The sequence below is a fragment of the Dipodomys ordii genome, unplaced genomic scaffold (genome assembly GCF_000151885.1).
Source record: "Dipodomys ordii isolate 6190 unplaced genomic scaffold, Dord_2.0 Scaffold20, whole genome shotgun sequence".
In the NCBI taxonomy this organism is placed as follows: Eukaryota; Metazoa; Chordata; class Mammalia; order Rodentia; family Heteromyidae; genus Dipodomys; species Dipodomys ordii.
This window is the reverse complement of record NW_012267236.1, coordinates 6,614,360-6,626,624: the sequence shown is the minus strand read 5'-3', so window position 1 is coordinate 6,626,624 and position 12,265 is coordinate 6,614,360. Positions and strand designations below refer to the sequence as shown.

At 39.0% G+C, this 12,265-nt stretch overlaps 1 protein-coding gene across 1 annotated transcript in view; it reads left to right on the top strand.

Annotated features, from left to right (window-relative positions):
- Positions 1-11,851, top strand: part of Spdya (speedy/RINGO cell cycle regulator family member A) — a 31,618-nt gene extending 19,767 nt beyond the window's left edge. The window contains exons 6-7 of the mRNA XM_013013605.1: positions 1,927-2,224; positions 10,624-11,851. Coding sequence (XP_012869059.1) covers positions 1,927-2,224; positions 10,624-10,715 — 390 coding nt within the window. The 3' untranslated portion in view covers positions 10,716-11,851. The remainder of the gene's footprint in view (positions 1-1,926; positions 2,225-10,623) is intronic.
- Positions 11,852-12,265: the final 414 nt, after the last annotated feature.

Here is a 12,265-nt window from a genome sequence, read left to right as displayed (position 1 = left end):
AAAAAAAAACATTTGAATACATATCTTAGGGTTCATTTCCCTAACATTAACTGTGTTTATTAATGAAGAAAATACAACAAATATGCATATTTGTAGATTGAATTAGAAGGATTTTACACTCTTGGGAGAAATGTACCAATTAAGAAATAGCAGAAGACTGTCAAGCCAAGCCTTTACATTATTAAATTCAATGAAAAACAATGGACAGTTGAGTATATGAAGCCTACTCAGTGGAACATCATTAAGGTATTTGAACTGGACTGGTTTTGATTTCAGAGTACTGAGTCCAGATTGTTTGTGTTCCTGAGGTTTTTTTTCGTTTTGTTTTGTTTTTTTTTTGGGGGGGGGGCGGTGTTTGCCGGTTGTGGGGCCTGAACTCTGGGCCTGGGCACTGTCCCTCAGCTCTTCAGCTCAAGGTTAGCCTTCTACCACTTGAGCCACAGCACCACTTCTGGCTTTTTCTGCTTATGTGGTGCTGAAGAATCGAACCCAGGGCCTCATGCATACAAAGCAAGCACTCTACCACTGAGCCACCTTCCCAGCCCTGGTCCTGAGGTTTGAACTCCCCACCTTGACAGTTGCTAGGCAGGCACTCAAGCTCATGAGCTCTTGTTTGTTTTTGTTTCTTTGTCATTCTCTAGTCCCCAGTTCAGGAACAAATAATTAACCAGAGATACTGAGTGCATATAATTGGCGCACTCAGATGGCTGAGCCAGAATAACCACTGGGAGGCCAGCTTGGGCTACATAATGAGGTCTAGACCAGCCTGGGCTACATATAAAAATATTTTTAAATTAAAAAAAATAATTTGCACACTTGATGTCATCCTTAGAAGTGACAGGGGAAGTGGTGCTGTGGCTCAAATGGTAGAGTGCTAGCCTTGAGCTGAAGAGCTCTGGGACAGCATCCAGGCCCAACTGACCCTCCTCCCTCAAAAAAAAGTGACAGTGGGACATATTTGCCCATTTAAATTTTTTGTAAGTAAATGTTTCAGTCCCTGTAGAGCTGTCAGGCTAAGAGCATTTAGAGGACATCAGAATCAAAGCTTATGGCAAATCCCCCACTCACTCAGGTACAGGCATTTTAACTCCAGCATACTGCATGCTGTTAGAACTAGAATCACTTCAGCTGCTGGCAACCAAAGATAATGATGTAGTTTAATAGTGTGTATATAAAAGACAAAAAGGCTGTTGTAGCTGAAAATTAAATTATGTAATTAAACTTAGAAAAAAGTTTATTCTTAAGTTTCAGAGAAGATAAGGTAATTATCAGATCATAGCTAAAATATCACATTTGTCTCTGTATAACATACTTTAAGAAGAACCCTATCTCCAATAAACCACCAGAAAACCCGGAAGTGATGCTCTAGCTCAAGTGGTAGAGCGCTCGCCTTGAGCTGAAGAGCTGAGGGACAGCACTCAGACCCAGAGTTCAAGCCCCCGACCGAAAAATAAAAAAAAGAACATTGACCAGCAATTGAATATCAGCTGAAGCACAAGTAGACTAGAGCTAAATCTCAAAAGTACAATGCTAGATGGAGAACAATAGAAGGATCAGGAGATTTATGAAGCTTGCCAGTTGTTTTTCAATATCTAAAGGACCACAATTTGGCAGGAAATGTTTTTGTTTTAAACATAAAAAGAGAACTAAGAGGCCATGCCCCAGTGGCTCACCCCTGTAATCCTAGCTACTCAGGAGGCTGAGTTCTGGGGATCATAGTTCAAAGTCAGCCCAGGCAGAGAAATCTGTGAGACTCTTATCTCCAGAAAACCAGAAATTGTGCTGTGGCTCAAATGATAGAGCACTAACCTTGAGCTGAAGAGCTGAGAAACAGGGCTCAGGCTCAGAGTTCAAGCCGCACAACTGACAATAAAACGAAATAAAAAAAAAACCTTTATTAATCTAAAAGTAATCTTTTCACTATAGGTTATGGCCATTGCACCAACTCATTATATCTGGCAACGAGAACGCTCTGTGCATCACAGTGGAGCTGTTAGAAACTACAACAGAGATGAAGTTCAACTGCCCCGGGGACCCAGTGCCACACCCGTGGATTGTTCACTCTGTGGTAAAAAAGGAAGATATGTGAGACTAGGATTGTCTTCATCCTCATCCTCATCCAGCGATACAGTATTAATGATGGAAAAACAATCTCAGGACTCACACGGTTCATTTTCAATGGACATAATAAGTGAACCATCTCAAGCTTATAACTATTCTCAAGGTATGATTCAGTGATAAAACGTAATTAAATTTATACATTATTTATTGAGCTCTAGTCAGGCATTACAGCTAGGAATATATAATGATTTATATACTGTATCACTAAGTTAAATTAGTATTGGAGTTTTCCCCCCTTTTGGTCACTTTTTTCTCTATATCTTTACCAGTTTTATGTCAGCTACATAAACCAAGAGGATTTTTATATGATATGTTAAATTGAAACGTAATACACATGAAGCTTACATATTAGAGCTTGAACCATTTCTTTGAAATGTTTATTTTACTCAAAAGGTATTCCAAGTAAAAAAAAATAAATGTACTTATAACCTTATTATCCAACTATTGGTTTCCTTCTATATAGTTTTTTATTGCTAACACAATAAGACCCATATTACATGTAGACCAGCTTTTTTTTTTTTTTAACTTTTTTTCTTGTCGGTCGTGGGGCTTGAACCCTGGGCCTAGGCACTGTCCCTCAGCTCTTCAGCTCAAAGGGACCATTCTACCGCTTGAGCCACAGCGTCACTTCTGGTTTTCTAGTGGCTTATTGGAGATAAGAGTCTCACAGACTTTTCCTGCCTGGGCTAGTTTTGAACCATGATCCTCAGATCTCAGCCTTCTGAGTAGCTAGGATTACAGGTGTGAGCCACTGGTGCCAGGCTAGAACAACTTTTATTCATTTATAATAAAGCATTTTTCCATGTCTTAGTCTTAGAAAACCTTATCCTGACATAAATGGCATAATTTATTTGCATTTTTAATTTATTTTTTGGGGGATTTAAGTACTTCGATATATGAAAAAGCAATTTTATTATATAATTTAAAAGTATATTAACAACACTGGAAACTTTAAGTTATTTTATATAGATTATTTCTTTTCTGGATTTGAAAGAAGACTAGAATAATATTCTACCATTGTGATCCTTTTTACTTTATAGTCTTGAGATCTTTATCTGTTTGAAGAGTAGGACATCTAAAGATCAATTTCTTGTGGTTCTTTCTATCATGAGAAATTAATAGACCTGCATTATTTCAGAATTTCATTGATTAAATTTTACTATGTCCCTATGAGAGTAAGTAAAGCATCCAGAAAAATGAAGAGAGAGGGTAAAGTAATATTTGAACCCAGGTCTCTTGACTATAGATTGAGCTTGAATTCCTACTATAATTATTATATTTTACTGGTCCTTTGATGGAATCCTCTTTTTTAAATTATTTTTCTTTCCCTATAAATGAAGCAGACTGTCAGGTGCTAGCATTAGGCTCCTTGAATGACAACTGGAATCCTCTTTTTAGCAGTGAAAATAAGCTTCAGAAGACCTGACCCAGGCAATGGTGGTTCACGCCTGGAATTCTAGCTACTCAGGAGGCTGAGATCTGAGGATCACGGTTCAAAGCCAGTCCAGGCAGAAAAGTCTGTGAGATTCTTGTCTCTAATTAATCACACACACAAAAAAAGCTAGAAGTGGAGTTGTGGCTCACGTGGTAATACACTAGCTTTGACCAAAAGAAGCTCAGGGACAGTGCCCATGCCCTCAGTTCAAGCCTCAGGCGGGCACACACAAAAAAAGTGCTTCAGGAGAAGCCTTTTAGCAGACTGCTAAAGATGTGCTTAAAAAATATAGTAAGAACTAAGGGTTGAAGGGTTATATGGAGTAAGAACTAAGGCTGAAGGGTTATATGGAGTAAGCTGACAGTGAATTTCAAAAACTTAAAAAGATATTTACATAAAGAACAGAAACAACTGTGTTTTATTCATATTAGCCCCTGTAGCTGTCAACCATAATATACACTTTAGTCTATCTTGATATATAACCTTGGAGTAAAGGCTCTGCTAGTCAGTGTTTCTTTGAGCAAAACAAAAAAACAAAACAGTCTTTGAAAGACTGTGGATGAAAGTACAATATCAACTTAGGGAATCTATAGAAGGAACTGGGCTTTCATCTTGCTCCTGAATAAAATTCCAGTTTACAGTTTACAGGTCCTGTGTAGGAAGAAACAAATATTTATTCATTATTGCATCATTCTGAGTATTAACATTAGTTATACCTTCAATGATGGCAGAGTTTGGGCAATACAAAAAAATTATTGCTTACACACATATTAAACCAGTAAGTCTACATACATTTTCAGAGAGAGCTACATACATTTTCAGAGAAGGTCACATGGTATGACCAAAAGCAGGGGCAAGCATTCTAATAGTAGCCTATTGGTAAAATTTTCTTCCTATAGGCTATATAAGGTTAGAGTTAAAAAAACAAAAACAAAGGTTAGAGTCACAGAAAATTTAATCCAGCATTCCGCAAGAGGAAAACGAAGAGCTGATGCTTTGCCTTGGCGTTTTATGCTAAAATGCACAGATAGTTTTCAAAGACCCCACATTTCTTTCAAAAAGCAAAGTCCTGATTTTCAAGTAAAAGCATAACATAATTTCTACTTTAAATTTTTTTCTTGGTCAGGCATAGTGCTACATACCTGTATTCTCAGCTACTTGGGAGGCAAAAGATAGGAAGCTTGCAGTTTCAGGAAAGCTCAAGAGAAAAAAAAGTAACGTTAACAAGATCCCCATCTTAAGAAACAAGCCAGGTTTCAGGAAAAAAACAAAAATCAAAAAACAGGTATGATGGTTCATACCTGTAATCCTAGCTATGCAGGAGGTAAGTAGAGGATGGCAGTCTAAAGTGGGCTCTGGGCAAAAGCATGAGAATGTATCTGAAAAATAATTTACAGCTCAACCAGTAGAATGTCTTTGTAACAAACATGAGGCTTTGAGTTCAAATTCTAGTGCTAAGAAAAAAACTTTCTTTTGAACATGTGTTCAAAAAACAAGCTTTACATAAACATATTGTAATATTTAAAACAAAATGTTTTTCAGTTTGACAGAGTAAAGAACACTGTCAAAAAATTTCATACTGGAGAGGATAGATGAAGCAGTCTATAAATTACATCATAATCACGAATCTGGCACTTGGGCTAAGCTTTTTATAAACTCAATCTATCAATAACACTGACAAAAAAAAAATAGGCCGGGCACTGGTGGCTCACGCCTGTAATCCTAGCTACTCAGGAAGCTGAGATCTGAGGATCGTGGTTCAAAGCCAGCCCGGGCAGGAGAGACCATGAGACTCCTATCTGCAATAAACCACCAGAAAATGGGAAGTGGCGCTGTAGCTCAAGTGGTAGAGCGCTCGCCTTAAGCTGAAGAGCTGAGGGACAGCGCCCAGGCCCAGAGTTCAAGCCCCGTGGCCGACAAAAACAAACAAACAAAAAAAAACACTGACAAAAAAATAAACTCAGAGAAGTGACACTATTACTGTGTAAAACAAGAAAGAACAAGAGGGGAACCCAGTTCTATATAAATACACAGCACTTTCTCTCTCTCTCTCTCTTTACTCTACTGGCAGGGGGGCTGGGGATTGAACCTATGATGCTTATCCTCTACCGGAACTCACATCTCCTAACCTTCAAAGCACTTTCCCTACCCCACCCCTAATACTAGGGTTTTCATTCAGGCCTTGCACTTGCTAGGCATGCAATCTACCTATTGAGCCTCCAACCCTCATATTACTTTGTTTTGTTTTTGTTGGTCATGGGGCTTGAACTCTGGCCTTGGGCGCTGTCCCTGTGCTCTTCAGCTCAAGGCAAGCACTCTACTGCTTGAGCCACAGTGCCACTTCCCCTCATATTACATTTTATACTGAAATCTGTTTATGCTGCCTTAAATCTCATAACATGTAGGCTGTTTCAAGTGAAACATATATGAGGATCCCTGGGAATTTAGAATGAAGCCAAAGGGGGAAAATACACTAAGCCTTTGCCCTGGTGTAAGTAGATACAGAACGTTCCAACTGTTTCAATAACCTATTATATATATATAAAAGGTTATTATATATAAAATAGGATATATATCAGTTATATTGGTTATATATATTACCAAGTTTTTTTCCAAAAATAAATCCTTTTTGAACTTTGGTATTTATTTTCGTCTTTACCATAATCCTCATTATATAGGTTAAATTCTTTAATAAGGATATCATCAAGACTGAGATAGCACATGCTTAGGATGTATGAAGCTGTGGGCAGGGCATGGTAGCTCATGCCCAAATACTTGGGAAGCAGAGATAGGACAATAGAAGTTTGAAGCTAGTCTGGACAAAGTTAATGAAGTCCCATCTCAGTAAACAAGCCAGGTGAAGTGATTTACAGCTATAATCTGAGCTATTCGGGGAGGCATAGGTCTGAGACCAGCAAAGGCCAAAAATACAAGACTCTAAATGAAAGACAAAAGGGCTAGGGGAGCCAGGCACCAGTGGCTCATATCTAATCATAGCCACTCAGGAAGCTGAGTCAATCTGAGGATTACAGTTCAAAGCCAGCACAGGCAGGAAAGTCCATAAGACTTACTGACAAAAAAAAGATGTAGAGGTATGGCTCAAGTAGTAGAATATTAGCCTTGAGCAAAAAAGCCAGGCAAGTGCTCAAGGCCTTGAGTCCAACCCCCAGTACCAACACAAAAACTAAAAATTAAAGAAACCGGAGCTGGGAAGGTGGCTCAGTGGTAGAGCGCTTGCCTGGCATGCATGAGGCCCTGGGTTCAATTCCTCGGCATCACATAAGCAGAAAAGCCAGAAGTCACACTGTGCTCAAGTGGTAGAGCACCAACCTTGAGCTGAAGAGCTGAGGAACAGTGCCCAGGCCCAGAGTTCAGGTCCCATAACCAACAACAACAAAAACGGGCCTGGGGTATGGCTCATTTGGTAGAAAGCTTACCTAGCAAGCACAAGATCTTGAGTTCAGGGCTGGGAAGGTGGCTCAGTGGTAGAGTGCTTGCCTTGCATGCCATGAGGCCCTGGGTTCAATTCCTCAGCACCACATAAGCAGAAAAAGCCGGAAGTGGCGCTGTGGCTCAAGAGGTAGGGCACTAGCCTTAAGCTGAAGAGCTGAGGGACAGCGCCCAGGCTCAGAGTTCAGGCCCCACAACTGGCAAAAAAAAAAAAAAAAAAAAAGATCTTGAGTTCAAAAATAGTATCACTGGGGCTAAGAATGTGGTTTAGTGGTATAGTGCTTGCCTAGCACGCATGAAGCTCTGATTCGATTCCTCTATACCACATAAACAGAAAAATCCAGAAGTGGTGATATGACTCAAGTGCTAGAGTGGCTAGCCTTGAGCAAAAGGAGCTCGGTCGTGGGGCTTGAACTCTGGGCCTGGGCGCTGTCCTTCAGCTCTTCAGCTCAAGGCGAGCGCTCTACCACTTGAGCTACAGCACCACTTCCGGTTTTCTGGTGGTTTATTGCAGATAGGAGTCTCATGGTCTCTCCTGCCCGGGCTGGCTTTGAACCGCGATCCTCAGATCTCAGCCTCCTGAGTAGCTAGGATTACAGGCGTGAGCCACCAGCGCCCGGCAAAAAAATCTTTTTATATGGCCATGGAGCCTTCAGAAGTTCCCACTGTCTAAAATAGAAAGTTCCACAATCTAAGAATATACCTAAAACTTTCCCTAGAACGACTAGATCCACAGAGGAAATTACACATGATTCAGTATAGGCGTAAAGCTGTCATCAAACTTACTGATCGTTTACTGGATGAAAATGTGAACCAAGGCACTGGTGGCTCACACCTGAAATCTTAATTACTCAGGAGGCTGAGATCTGAGGATCACAGTTCAAAGCCAGCTAGGGCAGAAAAGTCCCTGTGAGACTCCTTTCTCAAATTAACTATTCAAAAACCAGAAGTGAAGCTGTGTTTCAAAGAGAATACTAGCCTTGAACAAGAGAGCTCAGGGACAGTGCCTAGGCCCTGAGTTCAAACCCCTTGAGCAACAACAACAACAAGAAAGAAAATATGAAGCAAAGCCTCTGGAAAGCAATGGTAAATAGCTTTAAGCCCCAAATCTCCTAAGAGTTTACAATTTAATGTTTGAGAGTCAGACATGGTATAGAAAACTTACATCCGTAGGCATTGTCCCATGCAGGTATGTTGATACATGCCTGTAATCCCATACTAGAGAAGCTAAGGCAGGAAGGTTTCAAGTTGAAGGCCACTCTGATCTTCATAGTGAATTGCAGGCCAGCCTTGGAGAAAATAAGACCTTGTCATAAGCAAACAAACTCCATATTTGGTCAGTGCTCCAATGCAATCAACATTTTTTCAAAAAACAAATGCATTACCCTTTACTTAAATCCTTCAATGTGAAGGACAATCATCTCATTTTTTGGGGGGGAGGGGAGAGTCCAGTCGTGGGGCTTGAACTCTGGGCCTGGCTAGCGCTCTACCACTTGAGCCACAGCGCCATTTCTGGCTTTTTTCTTTTTGCTTATGTGGTGCTGAGGAATGGAACCCAGGGCCTCAGGCATGCAAGTCAAGCGCTCTACCACTGAGCCACCTTCCCAGCCCCTTGTTTGTTGGTGGCTCATGTCTGCAATCCTAGCTTCTCCAGAGGCAGAGATCTGAAGATAATGATTCAAAGTCATGCCTTGCAGAATTCTGTGAGATTCTATTTCCAACTAGAAAAAAAAGCTGGACTAGAGGCATAGCTCAAGTGATAAAGCACTAGTCTTGAGAAAAAAAGAAAGTGAAAGTGAAAGCTTGAGGGCCTGAGATCAAGCCCCAGATAGAGAGAGAGAGAGAGAGAGAGAGAGAGAGAGAGAGAGAGTGTGTGTGTGTGTGTGTGTGTGTGTGTGTTGTGGGGCTTGACTCTGGGCCTGGATCCTGTCCCTCAGCTCCTCAGCTCAAGGCTAGCACTCTGCCACTTTAGCCACAGCACCACTTCCAGTTTTCTAATGATTATTTGGAGATAAGAATCTCACGGACTTTCGTGCCCAGGCTGGCTGAGAACTGTGATCTCAGCCTCCTAAGTAGCTAGTATTATAGCCAGGAGCCAACAGCACCAGCTTACCCTGTACTTCTTTAGAGCACTTATGACAGTCATAAGTCTTACATTTGTGTGATTATAAATTAGCTCTATTATGGACTATACTCTTGAGGCAGAGATTTTTAGGTTATAAGCCTTCATGTTCTGTAAAATGTTATAAAAATTTTTATACACATAATTCTAAACAGACTATGGTGGTAAATCCAGGAATAGCAGCATTTATCTACCTAAACATTAAGGCATATAAAGCATCTATATTGGATTGAGAATGTGGCTTAGTGGTAAGGTGCTTGCCTAGCATGCATCAAGTCCTGGGTTCCATTCCTCAGTACCACATAAACAGAAAAAGCCAGAAGTAGTGCTGTGGCTCAAGTGGTAGAATGCTAGGCTTGAGCAAAAAGAAGCTCAAGGACAGTGCCTAGGCCCTGAGTTCAAGCCCCAGGACGGGCAAAAAATAAATAAAATGAAACATCTATATTTAAGCAAGTTTATAATCATTGTAATCTTTTGTTTTAACCATAAAAATAGCTTTAAAGTTGATTTGCACATATTTGAAAACCATAAACAATGTGTGATACATAGCAAATACAAAATAACATACCTGTGAATAACAGCCCTATTCCTGATTAATTCATGTGTAAAGTGTAGTTCTCTTTTCTAACATTTGATTTATGTACAATTATTCCAATATTCTTTCAATCTGGTTACAAAGATTCTGAGAGGAATGAGAAATTGTTGCAATCCCAAGGCTATGAGTTCAATTCCCAGCACTACATTTGAGAGAGAGAAAGAAGACAGAGGGAGAAAGAGAGGAAGTAAGAAGGAGGGAAGGGAGATAGAGATAAAGAGAGGGTGTTTGGTGGCTCACACCTGTAATCCTAGCTACTCCGGAGGCTGAGATCTAGAATTACGGTTCCAAGCCAGCCCAGGCAGGAAAGTCCGTGAGACTCTTATCTCCAATAAACCACTAGAAAACCGGAAATGGCGTGGTGGCTCAAGCAGTAGAGCACTCACCTTGAGCTGAAGAGCACAAGGACAGGTACCCAAGCCCAAAGTTCAAGCCCCATGACCGACCAAAAAGAGAGAGGGGGGAGGGGGAGGAGGAGGGAGGATTGTTACATCTTGAAACTGGATGTGGTGATACCAACCTGTAATCCCAATATATAGGAGGATTAAACAGGAGAAGTATGAGTTGAAGGCCAGCCTGGGCTACCTAGTGAGACTCTGTCTCAAAAACAAAAACAAACCCAAAAGTTATATTTAAGGAGCATAGCTCAATGATTGACTATGTGCTTTGGATATACAAGGCTCAATGTACTGAGTTTAATTCCCAGAACCAAAAATAATTTTTTTTCAAAGTTACATTTTTGGTTATAATTTTAAGGTGACTATATCATTCTTGTCAGTTTTCCCTCCTACTTAATGTAGGCCAAATTTCCTCAGTTTTAAAAATATATGTGAGCCATTAAATGTATATTTAAATATACAGATACACATAATTTATATTAAAATGTATATTTTATTTCAGTAGCTAATGAACATCAATCAAACCATGGAAAGAAAACAAATGTTGTGGAGATAGACAAATCCATGGAGTGGTTTACAGGAAGTGAAGAATGAGATGGCTCAACTAAAGCAACTGGGAATTATTTACTACAATATACCAAACTAAACACAAGACATTGTCAAAGTGGGACATCCAAGTCGTTTTGTTATCTTTCTTTAGCTTTTGTTGCTTTTCAAATTTATATGTAAAAGTTATACAAATCATAGTAATAGCTAAAAATACCAACTTATGAAAGTGATTTTTCAATATGAAGTTCTAATTTGATAATTTTCCATTTTCAAATCAGCTGATGTCATCTGGAGCCTCAGTTGTGGTTTAAACTCCTTCAATGTGATAAGAAAAGCTAATTTAAGAGAGGAAAAAATAAGATCATAACATTAATAAAAAATATAATCTGATATGGTCTGAAAACCACTCACCTATATGACCAGTTTGCCAGTGGCAATACCGGGAAGGGAGCCATTGGAAAATTAGAATGTGATTTGTCCATTTTAGAACAAAATACATATAAGCTACATAAAATGTTTTATAATTTGTTAACAAAAACTGTTAAATATTACTGTTCCTTTAAGTTTTTCTCACAGTTTAAAACATTTATTTTGGAGCTATTCTGCAAGTTATTATATACAAATTTTTCAATGATTACAGTTACATTATGGTTTTATAACCAAATGGATAAGACCATATCATAAATCAATGGATATCAGAAAACATTTCACGGCCTAAATAATGTGTACATAGGAAAGACTTAAACTTAGTTCTTTGAAGAATTGTAGCAGCATTATAGGAGTTACTTCTTTTTTTTTGCAATAATAGTATTTGTATATTACATCTGTTAAACTAATCCTAAATCACCAATGTGTACGTAAAACGTCCTTTAAATTATTTCACATACCAAGCTCACAACAAATAAACTATGAATCATTTACAAAGGCTAGTTATCAGTTACCAGAATTTTACATAAAAGATAGGGAAAAGTCATTCATGATTCTGTCTCTTATACATTTTTAAGTTAACAGAATAAGTACTACATTCTGATGTCTACAGGAACAAAATACCCAAGGAAGATTTTCTTTTTACTATGTATTGCTCAGAATACTTAGGAACCACTCTATTATTGCAAACCTATGCATAAAATAAAATTGAAATCCACAAGGGTTGTTCTCTTGAAATTCTTTACCTTCAATTCCAATTTCCTTCTGAGAATATATGGTAAATCTATATTGTTTATAGGTTCTACTTTTTGAAAAAAAAATTCACTTTTTTGTTTTGCAAGGCAAACCAACCAATCTCTGACAATTACCTTACTTTTCACAGGAGAGAGCAAGTTCATAGGCAGGATTCCATCTAGAAGTTCAATAACCTGGGTGATGTGTTCAGAAAAGGGAAACATGTACTTCACATTTCTACTAAACTACTACTACCTTTCTATTTTAAGTTCACTACATACCTCTTACCCAAATATAAATTATAAATGTCATAATTAAATCAAGAGGAAGAGACTAAAAATGCAAGTTAGGAAGGAGCTTACAATCCTAGCTACTTAGGACACTGAGATCTGAAAGTCCCAGGCAGGAAAGTTCGTGTGACTCATACCTCCAAT